This window comes from Phyllopteryx taeniolatus, chromosome 1, assembly GCF_024500385.1.
Source record: "Phyllopteryx taeniolatus isolate TA_2022b chromosome 1, UOR_Ptae_1.2, whole genome shotgun sequence".
Lineage (NCBI taxonomy): Eukaryota > Metazoa > Chordata > Actinopteri > Syngnathiformes > Syngnathidae > Phyllopteryx > Phyllopteryx taeniolatus.
Genome location: NC_084502.1, coordinates 40,430,438 through 40,451,473, shown reverse-complemented (window position 1 = coordinate 40,451,473; position 21,036 = coordinate 40,430,438). Strand labels below are relative to the sequence as shown.

Sequence of the window (21,036 nt, the reverse complement as noted above, 5' to 3'; positions counted from 1 at the left end):
AGGAAGTTGGATTTGATTAGAATAGTCATTTAATCTTATTATTACTGTAATTATAGTAACAGGGTTAACAGGGTTTCAAAATCTATGTTAATGTTAGAGTTTTTTGCTCAAGAGTACAGGCTAGCTGTTTTAGCTGTTACGCTAACTGGTAAAGAACAAACTTAGCTATGTAGTACTCCATCCATTCCCGTACCGCTTATCCTCACTAGGGTCACGGGCGTGCTGGAGCCTATCCCAGCTATCTTTGGGCGAGAAGTGAGGTAAACCCTGAACTGGTCGCCAAACAATCGCAGGGTACATTATTTTTGGGGGGCGGGGAAGCTGATTTAAGACTTACTGTTACAACCAGGGGTGCACGTAACAATTTTGGTCTAGTTCTAAAAGGAGCACCAGGGGTTGTTTCTTGGTCCTCATTTCTTTCCCGACCCACCGACTTCATTGGATTTTCTAAGATTTACAGAATGGGACAATCAGGTGATCTGGCACTGTTTTCTAGCGCAGCGGTCTCCAATCTTTTTTGCACCATTGACCAGTTTCACATGAAGACATATTTTAATGGACTGTCATAACCACTGTGCAGCAAGATCGAGAGGCCCACGAAGCCTCCGCACTCAGCCACTGTCGCCAATCCACCAGCGGCGCTGTTTGCGCGGGAGTTTCTCGTACGGCACACATTCACGGTTGAGTTCAACTGAAGGGACAAAGTAACCCATCACTTCACGAAGTGATTCCATTCAGTACGTTCACTCAAAAGATTAGTTCGTTTCAATGAGTCATTTATGTGATTCTTTCCTCTTTTCTCCCTTTTCCATCAATGGGACCTGTTTTGAGATCGTGGAGAATATCAAGATGGCCGTGACGACAGAGTTATGGAGGATCCCGAAAGAAACCTTCCAGGAGTGCATGAAGGCATGGCAAAGAAGTGTGTTGGACTCCAGGGTGGATTACTTCGAAGTGGAAAACTTGTACTTTGTAGTTTGGATTTGAAATATAGCTTTTGTGACACCAGTCCTTGAACTTTTGTGAAACACCATCTATGCTAATAGTTATTTATTGTATTTCATACAACTGGCAAATTGGAATAGCTCAAAATGAATTAACAGTCAATTTAGCCAAAAAAATAAAATCATTTCACTCACCCTTGGAACATTTTTTATACAATGTTTTGAAGATACTTTGGATATTTGATAGAGAGTAAACCCTCATTTATCACGGGGGTTACGTTCTAGAATGACATTATTATATAAATATATAGGTTTCATATATACAAGTCAATGCCAGTGATACTTTAGATAGGTGCAGGTATTTTATTTGTCCACTTGAAGTTACCATCCACACACTTCACACAAGCACATGCCTTTCTTGAGTGACGTAAACAACAGCCCATGCGGACATGGTGTGAACAGGCGAGCATGATTGGAACCCAAACTATGGTACTGTAGTTGTAGAAAATCAAGCTAAATATTGCTCTTTATTTGTAGTTGGCCCTGTTCATATTGTTATGAATTTGTGCATTAGCTATTCATCGGGTTGGTATTTGTGATTTTTTTAAATAAAATTCTGACTGTGGCTTGTGTTTTAAAAAGTAACTTTCCAGTCATGTTAGTTGTATCTTCAAGCAATAAAACTCTGAATGTGGCTTGTGTTTTAAACATTGACTTGCCGGTCATGTTTGTTTATCTTCAAGCAACTTGGTGATTTAGTAAATGTAGTTGAGATCACCCAGTAAGGTTTCTTTTTCTGCTAAGAATAAGAGCCCAATTTATGTAAGTCATTGCTGCTACATTAAAATCATATAGCCAATAAAGCACTACACTGCACTACAGTGACCTACAAAATCCACAATAAGTGAACCGCGATATAGCGAGGGATTACTGTATACAAATTCTTCCTGTTGTCTAAAGACATTATGTCCACACCAAACATGGCAGCAAATTGATCCCTTCACCAGGCTGATCCCGTGTAAACCCCCAAACAGTGCACTACTGTTCCACTGAAGAAAACCGGAGGCAGCATGAATAAAAGGAAGTATTATTTTTTTTTAGTTTCTTCCAAATAAGTGGTGCACGCTGATGCCATAGGCAAATGAATTATATACAATGGTTTTAGCAAACAGTGTTTTCTTGTGAACGGTAGTGAATGCAACAAAAGAGACATTTAGCACACAAAAACTGTCTAACAAAAAGGCCTATTTGGAGCTGCATGTATGTGACTAAAATGAACAGTGACATTAAAAATCCTTGCTTGGAATCTTTCATGTCTCAACGAGGAGCCTAAAAACCACAGTAGATTTATAATGCGTTTTCAGATGGGTCTTAGGTTCTTCCTTTTGGAAATGGCCCAAGTCTGACAAGAATGAGGAAATGAATTTCACAAAGTGTTTCATCATGTACTAAGTTGAGTTAATAATGGTTGCCTGTTGCTACAGCCTCTATTCATCCTTAGATTCTTGCAGCTGGTTCAGTATATTCCAAATACCACTCACTACAAAGTGAAAGATATTAGAGGATACCTGTAATTAACAAAAATAATGTAACACTGGCATTGTTAAAGATTGTCCAGAAAATAAATTCAGTGAGACAACGAGTGGTATAAAACATCAGCACACTAGATGGGCGGTTATTCTTGTGTATGCGCTTCAGTGCACTCCATGTTGCCTAACCGGTAAATCATGTAAACTATACCTGCCATTTTGCTGTTATCACACAAGGTCAATTGTTGCAACTGCACCTATTATTTGTATATACTGAGTCTGTAGCTTAAAGCATTTAGTTGTTTGAGGAACAGCAATCATACACTGTGTATGTAGGCTAATGCACTGCTGGGACATAATTAGGTCTTCATTGACTGACTACTGAGACTTTACTGTAGACTAGGTCAAACATGTAGCAGATGCAAATGTGATGCAAGAAAAATGACCGTTTTTATAATTATCTATTTAGATCACATTTAAAAATGTGCCATACTCCTGCACAATCTAATCAGATTTAAGAGCTGTATAAAAGTGCCTTTACTGAGGTACCAAAGGCTACAAAGCTCCACATTCATTGTCAGACAGGGGGAAGACAACAACCAGAACACACATCCATGACACCCACATTCTCTGTGTGTGTGCAATGTCTCTGACAACCACTACTACAACTACTGATGAACTGGTTTTATATAGAGCTTTTCTATATATGCAAAAGACTAAAAAAGTAATACAATGTCTCCATTACGGTGACTTAAGTTAATTCTGTTTCAGAAGCAACAATGGTTTCCTCCACTTTCTGATCCAGTTCAAGTTTCAATTTGTCAACAAATCTGTTACGGTTTGAAACCAAAGATGTTAGATTGGACCCAAAAGCAGACTGAGACAGAAGAAGGGGTGGGAAGGGGTTTTATTGTAATCTGTGCGTGGTCCAGAATCCAGAGGCGTGAGGGTGATCCATGGGAGCAGGAGAGTGTAGGAGGTTGACGATTGAGCAGGTAAGTGAGCTTGGCAGTGTGGTGGAGGCGGGCACTGAAAGGCACTGGAGAAGGAGGAGAAGAGGGTCACTGCAAGCACTGGAAGTTAGGTAACTTTGTTCAATACTCAAGCAAAGACTCGGCCGGTGTACCACAGAGATGTGGGAATACTCTGGCGCTGGAACACTGGGATTGCCAGGCTTAAGTGCAGGCTCTGATGAGTGCTGCTGGAAACCAGGTGCGTAGTCGAGGATGAGATCAGTGCTAGAGAGGGAGGGAGGGAGAGGAACAGTGCACCATGCTTTGCAGAGGTGGCTCAGAGTGCTGATCACAATATCACAACAGTAATCGGAAAGTAACTGCTTTGAAATTTGTCAGCTGACTACAAATTGCTCTCATTTTGGTTCTGAATGGGGAAATGGCATCCAACTGCTGTTCAGTGCAGGGGCAAATATATTCTAGTGATATACAGGGTCTTGGGTCACCCCAAAATCCAGAAATGTTCTTAAATCTTTGCCTTTCCACCTCGAACAGAATTGTTTTTTTTTCATAATAACTGATGGATTTGTTTTAGAATGTTTAATACATAATAAAGTCGAAGAATTTTATAGTAGCCCTCGCATCACTCAATCTTTCTTAATGTGGCTCTCAGAGGAAAAATGTCCGGACACCCCTGGCTTAAATCACAGTTAACTCATGGATGGCACAGGTGCTCCCTGCAGGAAATAATAGCTTCTTTTGACTGCTTTCAAATTTCGTTACAAAACATGTTTAAATGTCTTATTAAAGGTGTTGTTCAGGTGTAATTCAATAAGAAAATGTGTGAATAAACAGTAGGTCTTGCATTTTTCACCACAATTAACACATTTATGCAGCACATATAGAAACATGAGTAAGTAAAAGTATACAGATGAGCCATTGATTTCTTTTTAAATGTTCTTTCTTCAAGGGGAAATTTTATTTTTCTCTTTGTCATAGTCCTCAACTCTTCTTGTCATCAGGCTATAGCAAAACACGCCCCTCTCAGCTCCTCCAATGCAGAAAAAGTACAAGTAAAACAACAAATTAAACAAAACAAGTACGGAAGGATATTTATCAGGCCTGAGCAAAAACACTTTTGCAGTTGTGTGGGGACAAACTTCCTCTCCTGGTTCCCCAAAACATCCCAAGAGTTTAACAATTAACAAAAGTCCATGGACAACCAATAGGAATTGAATACATACAATGCACATTTTTATAAATGTATATCCATTCTATAAACTCTTTGTCCATTCCATAAACTCTATGCTCATATGAATCACTCTTTACTGGTCACAATTCACTAGTTGGTGTTCTCCGTTACATTGCTGTCTTCTGGTGCTTCTGCCACACCTGAGCGCAAACATCTTCACACAGCAGGGACCAAAAGCACAATGCTGCGTGAGCTGGCTTTGGTACGAACTGCTTGCCGCCGTTGAGTGTGGCAAAAGAGCAGAGTCAGGGCTTTCGGTTGTGGCAAAAAAGGTGGGAGATGACCTGTTGCGCGGAGAATATTCTCAACAAGCCCTTATTCTTTTCCTTCCATCAGCAGTCCAGAAAGGGCCAACAGGCACAGTTCCTGTATAGTGTTATTCTAATATATGCTTTATATTAACTTAAGGCAATCAAACTCAGCCGTCAGCACAAATGTTCCTGAAAGACTGGGAAAATAATAGAAGAACTGAAAAAATGTGTGTAGCCTTCAACTTCCCCCTCGTCCACTCACCACATAGTGGTATAATACCAGGAAATATACTAGGTACGTTCTGTGTGGACAGGAGACATCACTTAAAAGCCTGGCTGAGATTTACAATACTGCGGGAGTGTCATAAGAACATTTAAATGAAGAAGAAGCACAGTGAATCCTTCAAAAATGTGTTCACTGCTATGCTTATGGGATGACACACCAACTGGGCTCTGCTGCAAACGCAGCCAAGTTATTACTTGCTGTACATGATCGCACCAATGGCCAGTGGAAATACTGTATTGTATATTAGGACTGAATAGCAGAATTCAGTGACTGCAGTTGAACAGTTGTTAAGCTTGAGCTTTACCATTGGTGTTTAACAAGAAAGCGTGCTGGTCTTTGATCCTTTTTCACTGGAACTGAATCATCATAAGCATTATAATTAATCATAATCATCATAATAATAACAACATTAAGAATATACAAATGATGGATACAGAAGTGGTACAAATTACCCTACGTTAAACAAACAAAAATGAACTGAAGATACCACAATAAGAGATGCTTCAAAGCAGTTATGTTTGGCAAGAAAGCAGTTTTGCTGTAGAATAAAAACCTCACAGTGAAAATAGTTATGCCCCTCCAGGATTACAAAGCACAGTATTCAGTCAAAACAATATATATTTCTTTTCTTCATCTTGTTCTTAAATCAGGCTGCGCCAAAGTTTTCTCCCTGATTCCTTCCGATCAGCTTTCTAACTAAGTTCCTCCACTTCCATTCGCACCAAAAATACGCCTCCAAAAGGGGAAGGAGTGGTTGACATACTGTTACGGCTTAAACCAGCTGGATAGTGGTGGCTCAAATGCTGAAAAAGCAATCAATGTGTTGTGAAACAAGAGCTTAAACCCAGCTGAAGCTACTTGTACTCCTCAAAAGAGCGAACACACACACACACAAAGAGATTTCAAATACAGCCTTCTTCAAAACATCCTTAGTCGTCTTTAGTCATCTAAAGGTTGAGGGCACTATTATAATTTAGAGTTAATGCGCTTTGCTGCCGCAATGACAGACAAAAATAAATACTTTTTTTTTTTTTTTTTTTACATATTTTATGAAAACAATGAAGCAGTTTTTACTGCCAGCAGCTGGGCAAGAAGACAGACGGTTCAGGCCTTACAAACACGCGGCCATCATTGCTGACGTTCGCCAGAACATGTCACATAACATGTCTTGCCTTGCTTTTAGTAAATACTTTAGTCTTTGGTCAATATAGTCCTCTTCATTTTATACTTATATTCATACACAAATATACATGTACATACACATTTATTATCGTGTAGTAAACTGGATATTTGTGCACGCACTTTATGTATTCACACGTTTTTATAAAGGACCTTTTGCACAATACATTTGAAATTGAAATAAATAATCTGGAACTAATCCCGCTTCTTAATTCATGTAAAACCAAAATGAAGACGTAAAAGAAAGTAGCCTTATGTACAGCGTTAAATCTTCTTTTGACACAGGCTAAAAGGCATTGATTTAAATAAACAGACTTTGCATCTTTCAAGAAGCCTGAGAGAGGCCAGACATGAGAAAAACAGCTGTCCTTCGGGTTGTAAGACTGCCAAAATGGCCATCAATTGGGACATAGTTTTTTTCTTCAAGAACATGTTTCCATTGAAAGTCCGACACGTTCCTCCTGCTCCCCTCCTTGCTTGGGATTCAAGTGATGGCATTTCCCGTTGTTTTAGCCATTTGCACACCCTGTGAGTCCTCACTCAGTGGTGCTGTGTCCCTGCAGTAGCCACCTGCTGTTGCCGTGGCTGCTAACTGTTGGGTGGCCCATCATTGAGGAAGTAGGTTGTCATTTCCCCTTTACCTTTGACCTTAACAACCCCACGACACTCCAGCACGTACCCTTTACTTGCCAGCACCTGGTGGAGGTCTGTCGTTACCTAAGAATGGTGTGAGACAAAACAGAGCGACATGAAGCTGAAACGTTTAGCAAATAAAGGTCAATTATGGAGAGTGTTAGATGAATTGTGAAAAAGTGCTCAAGTCCAATAAAACTTGCATCAATCGTCAACAGCACCTCAATAGAGTCACGGGTGGGCTGGGGCTGATCCCAGTTGACTTTGGGCGAGAGGCAGGGTACACCATGGACTGGTTGCCAGTCAGCACAGGGCATATGCAAGGTATGTCAGAAATGTTCCAGGACAAGTCTCACAAAAGATATGTTTTAAATCCAAACTTCCAAACTACAGACTACAAGTTTCAGTGTGGGTCAGGCAATCAACAAGCATGTCTACAAAGAGATCTTGGCTTTATGCTTCGCTCAGCGCACAAGAGGAGGTGAGAGTTGGGGCAGGAGAACTCGTGGTTCAACGCGACTTCTTGAGAAGAACATTGCCGTGCAGGAGCAACCTCCCGACTCAAGTTCAAGGGGGTCATCACGGGGACCCAAAATGTGGCAGAGAAGGCTGGGAAAGTGCGTTAGACTCCAGGTGAATTAATTCGAAGGAGAACAATTTTAGGTGGGACTTTGGATTGAAATATACTGTATATATTTTGTGACACCAGTCAGAACTTTTCTGACACACTTTTCTGGTTTCATGCCCACATTCACTCCAATGGACAATTTAAGGGCTTGAATTAACCTAACATGCAAGTTTTGGGAATGTGTTAGGAAGCTGACCAAAACACAGGGTGTGAACATGTAAACTCCACACAGAAAGACGTGAGCTGAGATTTGAACCCCGAGCCTCAGAACTGTGAGACAGACCACTCGTCAAATTTCTTTTAAATCAGGTCCATCTAATTCCAGCAAGGAGAAATTAAAAATGTATCGCAAATAAGAGATCACTTGTAGGTATTGATTAAATATTGAAATGGTAAACTTCCTGCTATTGGCAGCACCAGGCCTACATGACCAGCAGAAGCATGCAACCCACCTGTATGCAGTCTGGTACACCTGTGCTGTCCATGCGACTGGCCACATTGACAGTATTTCCCCAAATATCATATTGAGGCTTTCGTGCACCAATGACCCCTGCTACCACTGGTCCAATGTTCAGACCTGGATATTAAAAAAATAAAAAATAAAAAAAAGAAGCACAAACTGTTTATTGCTATACTGGAGACAAAAAAAGACAATCTCATCTCTTTACCTATCTTCATCTGGAAGTTGTTGAAGGAATGCTCATTGATGTATTTCATCTGCTCCCTGAGTCTCATTGCGTAATCAGCCAGTGCAGTAATGTGGGTTCGACCCTCTTTGTCATAAGTGGAGTCATTTAGGCCGGAGGCGGCCATGTAGGTGGAACCAATGGTCTTGATCTTCTCCAGCTGCCTGTATTTCTCCTCACTGATTATCTGCCAATATATGACCCAGAGCAAAGGTGAAACCTGTACTTTCACTGTATCTTGAAGCACACTAAGCCTTGCAGATATTCGCACCTCATCAAAGTCAGCAATGATCTCATTGAGCAGACGCAGACACTCCACCCCCTCGTTGTTGGCCTCCAGTTCTACGTAGAACTCTGAGAAATTGCTTATGGAGGCAAACATGACCGCCACACACTCACAGGACTGGTAGTACAGCTCGTCATTCCGCCGCTCACGTGCCAAGAAGTGAGCAGCCACGTCTTTGGGCAGAATATTGTGGAGGAGGCGACGATTGTAGGCTTGCAGTTCCTCCATCTCCTCCTTTTCTTCAGTGGCCTGAGAGTGAAGGTTCTTTATTAGTTACATTGATATTTGATATGTCAATTTAAAGTGTTTTAGCCTTGCAAGGGATGTTTCACAAATCTATCTTGTCAAGCTTCATCCATCCATCCATCCATGCCTCTATCCATCTGTACTGATCGCCAGCCAATCACACTGTCAAGCTTCAGTCTTTTGCAATTGTGGATAGAGGGTGAAGCTCTGGGTGTTGTTTAGTTGTGGCACAGGCAAGAAATAAAGATTTAGAATTAGAATCTAGCCTGTATTTTGTCACTGTCAGAGCGGGATAATATTATTAGAAGATAGAACTTCTGTGCCACCATCAGATTAGTTGTTGCCTGCAACCTGCGAAATAGATGAAAGCGTGACAATCATATTTATTTCATCTGATTGGATCGTAATGATGTGACAGCCTGAATGCTGCGCCAATCATTACCCATGATTTCTTTTTCTTTTCTATTTGCAATTTGCCATATGGATTAGGGAAAGAAACTCTCCCAACAAATTCATCTGACATGTCAAACTGGTGTGTGGTGAAATCATAACAAATTAAAGCTGTCAGCAGCAATGAAAGGGAACTTGGACCTCCACAACCATCAGGGAGGGGCATGGGAAAGTTGAGAGGTTTGCCAGGCAGAGGACTAGAAGTGAGTATACAGAGTTTGAATGAAATCGGAGCATCAGGGGCGCCTATGAATCTCCTTCATACCACACAAAACGTTTTGTCCAGTTCTGACTTTGTGGAGGTGAGTTTTACATTTTCTGGCGAATCATCAAACAAAACTCAATTTTGCATCATCAATTAATCTGTCTAGTACTTATGGTTCAAGTTTGGTTCCAGTGGGACAAAATATCTGGTACAAGTTTACATTTGAAGGACCCTGGGAAATGGCCAAAATGACCATAAATTGCCACTACAAACCAAAATGGCTGACTTCCTGTGTCCTTCCTGACATCAAGGTTTCGAAGTTATGAACAGCGAGCAAATACCGAGTTTGCACAGCCGCATAAGAATGTTATGCTCAGTTACCACCGTACTTATTGTTTTCTAATTGATTGTTTCATATTTAACGCCCTCAAAGTGTTTTTCATGCAAATATTTACTGTCATTATAACTTTACGGCAGCGCTAACAGTAGTTAACGGCGCTTTTCAACGTACAAATTCGGATTTGGTCGCAGTAGGAGCAACGGAATTTTGCGAGGACCACGAGCGCATTGATGGGCAACTTTCAGCAGCTTGAAACGTTATCATGTTGCCCTCTAGTGGACAAAAGAGATACCTGTAATTTCCACAGGAAGTCGAGGCGTGCAGTTGATTCCACCTGCTGTGCGTGCAGGTACAGTGCCAGCACAAAGACTGTGAGGATCACTGGCGTCATGACCCTCAGGGACACTTTGGTCACAACAAACGGGCTGCAAAGGGGCAAACATGTTACAAGGCTGCAGATTAAGCTGACAGTAGAAATAATAGAAACATATAATGGAATTGAGGAAACTTACCATTGGCTTGTAGTTTCATTGAAACTGGACCTAATTTATGAACACATGGAAATCAGGTCTTGTAACGCAGGTAAGAATAAACTTTAATTTCATCAGTATTAGCATGTTAATACGTACCACTGAGTGCTTGTTTCATTTAGATCGCTAAAATGAAAGCAGAGAAAGATTAGAAATAATAAAACTTAATACTGATATCTTCTTTAAGAAATGAGTAACAACCAAGGTCTTGGTTGACGCTAATGCAACCGACATAGTAGGCCCCTACTTGTGACCCCAAAAAAAAAAAAAAAAAAAAAGACCTGTTCAATTACAGTGGTTTGTGTTGAGTTTTTAAAATGATTAATTTTACCTTGAACCATGAAAATGAAATTTGAGGAACAATTGGAACAACATGCATGCACACAATGAAACTCCATCCTGGTCGTCCCAGGTGGGCCCCTTGTGTGGCACTTACATGGCGTTGGAGGTGACAAAGAGGTCTGCATTGTCGAACAGTGCTACTTGTGGCCACTCAACCAGCAGTAGGAAGGTGAGCTGGATGAGCAGCATCAGGGCCAACTTCCCAATGCTGCTGATCTGCAGGAATACTGAGCAGGCCAGCAGCGTCAGCAGCACACTGTAGCTGAAGTACTGCCACAAACAGGAAAGCATCATCAACTAAAGCGCTCACAAATGCAAATGAGACATTAGCTCACACAGTGGCATCTAGAACGAAAGTGGTTACTTGGAGACGCACAATCGACTCGCAGTGGAGTCACTGCTCACCTCAGGAAAGGGGCAGGAAGGGCCTTGACCGGGACAGATCTCGAGACCACCTTCAACGGACACATTCAATCGGCGGATCACACAGGGTGTCACCATGGCCGTAGAGGTGTTTGACTTCTCCGCAACACACTCCACTAAGCTCTTGGTGTCACACGCAAACTACAACAAAGCAAAAGACAAATGTTTCCAGTATGGATTTTTTGGGGGCAGGGGTGGGGGCTCCTTTTCTTTCAATCATACCATGTTGACAAAGGCAGAGATGAAGACGAGGATAATGGTAAACACTCCAACCAGAGTGCTGTTGGTGCGAGACTGGACAATCTTCTTTGAAACTGTCTGCATTGCAGCAGGAAAGAGCTGCGAGACAAACAAGTTATCGTGAAATGTAAAAATCCACAGTGGAGAAAATGTACGTTTTGATGAACTCTACTACCTTTATGCAAGAGTATATGGCACAGATGAAAAGGATGTTTGCCAGGATGATGAATATACTGATGTAGATTCCCAGCATGACTGGAGTGCTGCAAGAAAGAGTACGGTTGGAGAAACATTTAGGATGATTCATCTGCTTTTATCTCAACTACTGTATTTCCTCATACAGTGGCAGGGGGTGTTTTACTCAACGGCAGAAAGGAGTTCGCCTCCCTTAGGGACGAGGTGTTTATTAAGAAGCAGGCCTTTACTTGTACAACCACCCATTCATATTCTACACCGCTAGTCCTGTTCAGGGCAGCGGGCAGCTGGAGCCTGTCCCAGCTGGCACAGGGCCAGCAAATTGTTCATAGGTGTGAATAAAAGTCTTTGTGTTTGTCTGTTGGTGGCCTGCGATCGGCTGGCGACCAGTCCAGGGATGTCGTTAAAAATGTTAAAAAAAAGATTATCATGTCGAGTACCCAGCGACAGTAAGTAAGCAGACTGGACAGAGGTAGACTGGGTAGAACTAATCTGAAGGCTCCCGGGAACATACACTGCGGAGCAAACACAGATGCACCTGAGACACTCATTGCCAGAAAAGTCTCCACATAATATATGGTCATCTTTAATACTGCACAGTAAGTAGTGAGTGGCAAGACTCCCCACTTGTGTGAACAATAGCTGAGGTCATTTCCGTTACTACACTTTTCTTTTTTCTTAGGGTCAAAAAAGAAGGTACCGTATTTTCATGACCATAAGGTGCACTTAAAAGTCGTACATTTTCTCCAAAATGGACGGGGTGCCTTATAATGCGGCGTGCCTTATGTGTGAACCGAGTTCCAAAATCTATAAATGTTGTTGTGTGATGAGCGCTCCGCTTGACTGACTGGGAGCATTTCCTGCCGACACGCTGCTTATATAGAGGAAAAGCGGACGTGACTGAGGACAGCATGCGGACGTAAAGGGGGAAGGGTGCGTGTGAAGGAGGACGCTAAAGGCATGCCCCGGTAGGTATACGGCGCCGGTCAAGCCAGCCTCCACTCGTAAAGTAGCAATCAAGCCAGCCGCCCCTAATTTTGTTCATACGAGGCATTATGGTAATAAGTCGCCAACTCGTGGCGAAAGTCACCTTCAAAATAAAAGCTTCCCAATAATACGGACGTCAGTGCTCTTCGGGTAAGGAATGCAACCAGCAAGGTTAATTTGAATCTTGAGATGCATTAAAAAATTTAGTTTATTAGTTTATTAGGCGGCTGGCTTGACTGCTACTTTACGAGTGGAGGCTGGCTTGACCGCAGTCAAAAACTGCACCTACGAAGAGACACGCGTACGAAGCACAGTTTAAACTGCAAGCTATCAGTTACGCGGAGGAACATGGGAATTGAGCAGCCGCGAGAGAATTCAAGATCAACGAATCCATGGTTCGCAAGTGGAGGAAGCAGGAAAACGAGCTTCGCCAAGCAAGAAGTTTCCGCAGAAAAAAAATAAAAACAAAACGCGGAAACAAGGCGAGGTGGCCTGAGTTGGATTAATGAGCAAAGAACTGCCAGGAGAGGCGTCTCTACAGTCACCATTTGACTGAGTGCAATAACTGGGAGCTTGTCATCATTCGGGGAGGCTTGACGAATCACTGGACATCCGTGTAAACAGGGCGTTCAAAGTGAAGTGAGCGGCGTGGGAGCCATGGATGACAGATGGCGAACACAGTTTTACTAAGACTAGGAGGCAGCGCCGGGCGAGTTACGGCACAATCTGTGAATGGATTGTGGACGCTTGTTCGAGCTTTCGCACGGCAACGAGACTGACTCGAACCTGTCGTGTTTGATTGAGAACTTGCCCAGCTGTTCATTTCGGATACAGAAGATGAGGACTTTGATGGATTTGTGGATGAGGATTGATCAAAAAATAACGTGAGTACATTGTTAAATACTTCAATAAAGTACAACCGAACTCAGTTTTGCTCCCGCTGCCTTTTTAAAAACATTGTTGCATGCATGCTACCGTATGTTTTAAGATAGCGTATGTTTTACCATGCCTGCGCCCAATAATACGGTGCACCTTATGTATGTGTTAAATACAGAAATAGACCCCGTAACTGAGACTGCGCCTTTTAATGCGGTGCGCCTTATGGTTGTGAAAATACGGTATATATTTTAGGAGAGGCTATTCTTTGTTTCAAGTCAACAACACATTCAGCGATTGACACATACTATTAGAGTGAATGAAGGCCACTATTTTAGAAAGTATGATCACTGTCAAAGCGGAGGTAATCCCTGGACGCCAAAACATTCTGTTATAGTGTAAATGTCCATATCTTCTTTATCTGACGCAGTTTACTGAAATCTACGAAGTCTTTATTCTAAAAAAATACTAGCACCACATAGTCTTGCATAGTAAGCCGCCATTTTTACATCATTCCGTGTGCAAAAATTGCAGGAATGCAGTAATGCGTTAGTCCCAAAATATGGTCCAGTGACGTCGTACGTAAACTAACACGTTACTTTTTATATTAGAGTAGTCAGATTACAGTCACTTTGATTTGGATGCCAATAGTTATGTGGCAACACGGCAGGAATGTGACGTAACACTGTCCCTCATTGCGGATAAAGGGAGGAAGTGACGTCACAGCCAATGTAGCTACTAGCTAGTGTGTCCCTTCCATTTGAGCAAAAATGGATTAGTCGGAACTGCAACTGTGTCAGGTTGTCAGCATTAAAGGTAGTGTGCAGATTCATTTTCGCCTTTCAGACTGCCTCCGAAAAGTAGTCCGCTGGCTGTCTCAAGCCTACCAGGCGTGGGCAGCTAGCTGATAACGCCAGCGAGCTAGCGCCATATTCTACCATTTAACCATTGACAGTGTCATAAATTATATATTTTTTTTAGCGTATTAAAGTAGTGATTGAACATGATTTTGAAATGGTGTTGTGTTGATGTTGGTGACAACATATAAACTGCGGCCAGGACAGGATTCAGTCAAGGAGTCGAGGTCGGCCAGCTTTATTGTTTGTGCCTGAAGCCTTCGACAAGTTGGGGAGGCAACTTCAAAAAGCCCCACCGATAATACATTGGACATCAATACCCAATATTTTGAAGTTGGCCACCGCAACGCATTGGTGTTGTCCGGCATATTAATGTGGTGCTTAGCATGAACAATTGTTGTTACAGCTAGCGAGACTTTGACTTTTTGACTGGAGCCAGAGGTTGATTAGATCAGGGTTTGAACCCAAACTTGCTAAAATATTTAGCCCGATATCCTGATTTCAGGTTTGGTCACGTGAAGTTCACGAGGGACGTTAATTTCAGTCGACAGCAGAGGGCGATATTCCCACCCTGGAATAGGTGAAAATTGATGAATTTATCAGTTTAATTCCTATTCCACAAACGCAATACGAATCAGAATACCGTGTTTAGACTAGGGGGGGTGTATATATTCTTGCCCCAAAAATGTTGCCTTTAATCAAACACTGAACTACCACAAAAACAGCATTCGATGCTGAGAAGAATGGCGCACTCGGTTGAAGAGAGGAGCCTTATTTGGACATCCATGCACGTCACCAAACCTTGACCTATTCGGCAAGTATTCGGTTGAGCGTCACCACTCAAACGTTTGTATTTGGTTTCCCTAAAAATTGGGTCATTAAATGTTAGTCAGAGGAGCACAATGTGTCCTGCTGGTTACATATTGTGTGAAGGGGAACAAATGGGGCCTGTGTTCTGGCAACAGTACAGCGTGTGTGAAGAGTGACATTTGTGGCGGCGAGTCAAGTTTTTTTTTTTTTTTTAGATTTTCAGTCACACCCTCACACTGCAGTCTGTGTACATTCTGCCAATACAACTACCATATCAAACAAAGATGGGACTAGCTTCTTCTTGAAGAAAAAAAGAATATAAACAGTGTAATCTAAGGCCAACAAAATATTCTTGTAAACATCTACTGACAAGCATGGTAGTGCAGCAAAAAAGTAACATTGTAGTGTATTGTAAGTTTACTTTAAGAAGTCTCCTGTTGCCCTCAATTCCATTTACTCTTTTGCATTACACTGGGATTAAGTGCATGGAAATAAACATGACAGGAGTCCCCCACCCCCAGAATTAACTGTATGACACATTGGAGTATATTAGAGTAACAACATGTAAGCTACTCACTGTGGAAAAATAACAATCTGTATGAAGGATATGAAGCAGAATACTAGTAGAGTGCAGGCAACGTATCCACCAAAACGATCATCCACTTTCTTGGAATACTGCAAAAGTAGAAAAACGGAGTCCGATAAGAGGAAGTGAGGTCAAAATAGCAACCTTTGATGATTAAAAGAAGGGTTTTGGACCTTCTTCTCCAAGCTAGAGGTTTGAAAGGTTAGAAGAAACTTTTTGACATGGTCTTTTCGTAGCTGGTCGATGCTACGAGCATCAATGGCTCGTCCCAGGAACTCATCCACCTCGTCCTCCGGGTTCATAGTCTCCTGAACACCGCGACTATAAAAGGAACAGATTAGAAGATGAAGAAAATGATGCAAACAGTTCACACGTTTGCAGTACTTACTTGTCTTTACTGGAGGTTTCATCAATGCCCTGAATAAGACAAAGAACACCACTATCAAACTCTCAAAAATCCCTTTTCAAAAGGCCAGGCTCTGTCCACACAAGGCATGTGTTGGTGGAAACTCACCATTTGTCGGAATACTTTGGAGTCTTTGGTCCTGGAGAAAGTTCTGTCAGGGACCCAGCGTGGCATCAGTCCCTCGTTGGAGTTGGCTCTCGTCCTCTGCATCTTAGCCATCATCGCCTTTTCTTCCTTCTGCTCAGAGAGAAAAACATGAGGGCTTTACCAACTGTTCTCGTGCTGAGAACAACAGTGCAAGTGACAAACTGCGACGGAAGAGGTCCTTTGTCTGTCATTATAGCTACAAGTGTTCATCGGTTGAAGAGCTAAAAGACTTTCTTGGCATCTTCTCACTCGCTTTAATGATCTCATCGGCATATATAATAATTGGAAATACTTCTGTTTTTATGATTAACAAATGAGCCTACAAGCATCTGTAACAGTTCAGCATGATGTTAGCTAAAGCTGTACAAAAGGTGTCAAACTGTTAACTGCTTGTGGCATAAACAACATACTGTACCTAAGTAAATAACACAAATCACAACAGTTGGTACATGGAGGATGGCTAACTGGTTATAAAAACACAGATAAATTCATTCGCACTTGACTCTATTGTGCACATTTGCTGTACAGTATATTGTTACAGACAGACAAGTACTCATTTACAGGTGGTACAGGGCTGAACCACTTATTAAAGGGTCATGTGAATGCTTTTATCGTGACTCCGGTGAAAAGAATTCATCTTACAAAAGGACAAAACAAATGTGAGAGGCCATATGTTTGTCTAGCCAACAGTTAACGGGCTACTTTCTGATTCATGGAGAATGACTAATTTGTTCCCAAATAACAGACAGGAATTTACCATTTTACCAGGCTGCTAACACTTATCTATTACCTTTTCAGATCAACTAAATCTAAATCTTACATAAAGTGCCATTAATACAATGAAAATCACATTTACTGCACCATACTGTATGTTAACAATGTATGAATTTTTCATCCTCATTGAACACCTTTTGAGCACTGACCCGCTTTTGGCTGCAGCCGAGGACCAGGAAGGTCTCGATGCTGTTCTCCTTTAGATAAGCATTTCTTTCCCCTCCAAAACCTGGCTCCACTTCGTAGTCTCCATTGAGATATTGCAGAGTGGCATTGGTGATGTGGATTCGTCTAAACGGGGACATAAGGATCAGGAATTCCATAACAAATCTGAACTTGGGTCCACCTTTGCACTTGGAAAGTGTTTTTGGGACCTGGTGCTTACTCCACCCACCCTGCTTTGCCTCCCGCTTCCATGTGATTAGCCAGTGTAACGTCGTTAGACCACACATCAAACTGCCACTTCCTGAGTCCTAGGACGCCACAGTGTACACGGCCACTGTGGATGCCGACACGCATGTTGACGTTAACTCCTGTCACCTCACGTACCAGCCTGAAGACACAATGCCAAGAAGGTTCGTGTTTTCACCCTCCAGCAAAACAAACCATGCCAAAACAAGTGTTATAACTTGTGTTTCTACTCACGAGATAGCTTCAATCATGTCGACGCCCATCTCTACGCAGCAGTGGGCGTGGTCTGCACGGGGCTCAGGCAGCCCAGACACACAATAGTAACAATCACCCAAAATTTTTATACGGAGACAGTGGTTCTCCTGAAAAAGTGTTAGGGCAGAATAGAGAGAAGAAAACATCAACATCATCATCAACATTCTGGGATAAGCATCTACAATGCTTTCTTTGGGTCAATGGACAACAACAACATGTTGTTGTAAATAATTAAATAATTATCTGTAAAGTTAGCTTTTTTTCCATTTAATGAAAGACTGAATATACATGTGATACACTTGCACAATCTTGTGAAATCCAACACGAGGATCAATTATATTTGGCAAAATGCACCATTTTAACAGAACTCGCATTGAATTTGATTACTTTGTGAAGGTGTGTGTAATGTTGTATTTGTGGTTGTGAAAATTACAATAACAAGACGCTAATGTTTTAGATTAGTGGTTGATAGTAATATACAATAGTAATTTTGAGAGATTTAATTGTTTTAAAGGTGCATATAATCAATATCAATCAGTCAGTGCAAAAAGCAAAACTACTGACCAGGATGCTGACAGTAATCATCTCCCCACAACCTTTAAAGCTATTATCCAAATCTCTTCCTTGACAAAAACACATGTCAAAATGAGAAGTTGCAGTGAGGTGAGAGGTGACCGTGAAGCATTACCGAGGCCAGCTTGTCAAAGCGTGCGAAGAGTTCATTGAGTGTCATCACTAGTTCCTGAGCCGTGCATTGGGAGGCCAGGCTGGTAAAACCCTCGATGTCAGCAAAGAGAATACTGAGGAGGACACATTTTTTTTACATAGTTTCACTACAGACAGTGAAAGGCTTCATCTTTTTATTTTTTATAATTTTGAGGATTATAGCTTATGGCTAATGAAAACACAAACTTCTACTGAAAAAAAGGAAGCTTTCCACACTATTCTGAGTTTTTGAGATGCACCTGAGCACTCAGGTACAGAAATGTAAGTGACAATATTAGGAAGACAATTCATATCTCATTTACACCCACATATACAGTAATTGAAGCCTAATTCAGATTTGATTCCATGCATGTATCTGCTTAGACTACCATGATACATCTCCAAACTTGGCCATGTGGGAGAAACAAAGAGTGTGTAGTGTAACTGCAGCATCTAAGGCCTGCAATCTTGTATGACTTTAAAGGTAAAAGTATTTTATTTGTCACATTTACAGTGCAAAAGCAGCATGAGAAAAGAACTAGTCAGATTTTAAAAACAAAACAAAACAAAGTAACAGTAGACTGAAATTTTACAAACTCAAGTCATGAAAAATACTACAGCTATAATACAGACAAAAGACTAAATGGAAAAAGCCAATCAAAAAAGGAATTTTAACAGAAATCAATTGAGAATGAGACATAGATCAGACTTGAGCATGAAAATCAAATTACATCTAATCAATACACATGACAGAATAACATTGCAGGATGCAGAATAAGTTTGTTTGAGATAGTGAATCTGCGCAGTGTGTTGGCTGAGTGCTGTAATTGAATGTGTTCCAAGGTTCTTCATCTTTGGGGATTATCTTTTCTTGGCTGCTGGTGATTAAGTATTCCCTCACTAGCGTTAATTAGCTACACAACACAAAGCCACACTAACCTCTATCTGACTCTGTGTGTGCGTGCGTGTGTGTGTGTATGTGTAGACTATGTTGTCACCTTGTTATCCATCATATCAGACCACATTTATTACACCATCATGCATGAAACTACCATTAATGAAAAGTCTACATTTTTTATCAATTGAGGAAAATGAGATAAAACACTGTGACACTGTGTATCCAGACTGACCTGACATTGTCGTGTTTCTGGATATAGATCTTATGAAACATCATGTCTTCCTTCTTCGCATTGATGTCAGCTTTCATCTCCATGGCAACATGCCTTGGCAGCACTGACAGCAACAGACGCTCCTGAGAAACACGCAAAAATTGAAACAAATTGCATCACTATCTAGCTGTCTATTACCTATAGGTGTGTTCCATGACGGACACGGATTACATGGCCTCGATCATGAACACAGTGCTGTTTCATGGTCCTTGTACGGTAAATGCATCATATTGGTGCGGGCCATAAATAGAAGACAGAGAGAAGCAGTCTGATATAGCACCCTGTAGGCAAGTGTTTTGAATTCGATGTTTGCAGCAAAGGCGAGACAGAGAAGAGTCGGTCAACAGCGAGTGACACAAGGGTGGGGACATAAGTGACGTAATGTGACCTGAATCAGAGCTGTGCAGCTTCTCTTTCATGTAACATTAGGCTTTAACCTTGTAAAATACTGTATGGTTGCTGTGTATTTACATTAGCTGTCTTTTTAATGCAATTTCATCTGTTGAGTCAACTATTACTGGCGGCATGGTGGACGACTGGTTATAGCGTCAGCCTCACAGTTCTGAGGACCGGGGTTCAATCCCAGGCCCAGCCTGTGTGGAGTTTGCATGTTCTCCCTGTGCCAGCGTGGGTTTTCTCCGGGCACTCCGGTTTCCTCCCACATCCCAAAAACATGTATTAATTGGAGACTCTAAATTGGCCGTAGGTGTGACTGTGAGTGCGAATGGTTGTTTGTTTCTATGTGCCCTGCGATTGGCTGGCAACCAATTCAGGGTGTACCCCGCCTCCTGCCCGATGATAGCTGGGATAGGCTCCAGCACTCCCGCGACCCTAGTGAGGAGAAGCGGCTCTGAAAATGGATGGATGGATGGAGTCGACTATTACTGTCACATGTTATGGGGCTATATTTTACTGCGGTCTACATACAAGCTATAAACTGAACCCATGTGTAGTGTTCAGTAGTCTGTAGTGTTACCTACCTGTTTTTTTTATTTTTGTTTTTTTTACGCCAGAGAGAATTTTTTTAATGTGAAATTGCAGAAAAAGCTCAAAGCCTTAATATGTACAGTATGGATAAGGATTTCTGATTATGTTCCCGCTTCATGTAAAAATCAGGAAATGTTGAACCAGAATAAACTACTGAAGAAAGGAATGTTCTTGAATTCTTGCCAGCATTGTAACACATAGTACCTGTTGTTGATTCTCCCTTTGGAGATGTAGTCTGGCTTGGATGTATCCTCTGGTCTCCTGGAAGGCTTGTCTCTGAGAAACCTCAGCAGGGTAGTGGGTGCAGATTCCAATGATGTTGGTGCACAGGAAAATAAGGACGTTTGCACTCACCTATAGAAAAGAGGGGGGGGAAGGATGTTTAAAGAACAATGTGAAGGAATAGTTGCACTCAGAAGAGAGATTATTTTTCAAAGCTGCTTCTGGGGGAATTCCAAACATTCACAG

The 21,036-nt window shown here is 41.7% G+C and overlaps 1 protein-coding gene across 4 annotated transcripts in view; it reads right to left on the bottom strand.

Annotated features, from left to right (window-relative positions):
• Positions 1-4,383: 4,383 nt before the first annotated feature.
• Positions 4,384-21,036, bottom strand: part of adcy6a (adenylate cyclase 6a) — a 58,951-nt gene continuing 42,298 nt past the window's right edge. For all 4 annotated transcript variants that reach the window (XM_061795388.1, XM_061795361.1, XM_061795379.1 and 1 more), the window contains 21 exons: positions 20,773-20,922; positions 19,543-19,664; positions 18,396-18,507; positions 17,687-17,814; positions 17,436-17,594; positions 17,191-17,332; positions 16,229-16,357; positions 16,103-16,131; positions 15,888-16,035; positions 15,706-15,803; positions 11,579-11,666; positions 11,386-11,502; positions 11,146-11,304; positions 10,835-11,010; positions 10,498-10,524; positions 10,381-10,410; positions 10,161-10,293; positions 8,613-8,876; positions 8,324-8,528; positions 8,108-8,232; positions 4,384-7,111 (listed from right to left, as the gene is read on the bottom strand). In XM_061795388.1, coding sequence (XP_061651372.1) covers positions 6,983-7,111; positions 8,108-8,232; positions 8,324-8,528; positions 8,613-8,876; positions 10,161-10,293; positions 10,381-10,410; positions 10,498-10,524; positions 10,835-11,010; positions 11,146-11,304; positions 11,386-11,502; positions 11,579-11,666; positions 15,706-15,803; positions 15,888-16,035; positions 16,103-16,131; positions 16,229-16,357; positions 17,191-17,332; positions 17,436-17,594; positions 17,687-17,814; positions 18,396-18,507; positions 19,543-19,664; positions 20,773-20,922 — 2,670 coding nt within the window. In that variant the 3' untranslated portion in view covers positions 4,384-6,982. The remainder of the gene's footprint in view (positions 7,112-8,107; positions 8,233-8,323; positions 8,529-8,612; positions 8,877-10,160; positions 10,294-10,380; positions 10,411-10,497; positions 10,525-10,834; positions 11,011-11,145; positions 11,305-11,385; positions 11,503-11,578; positions 11,667-15,705; positions 15,804-15,887; positions 16,036-16,102; positions 16,132-16,228; positions 16,358-17,190; positions 17,333-17,435; positions 17,595-17,686; positions 17,815-18,395; positions 18,508-19,542; positions 19,665-20,772; positions 20,923-21,036) is intronic.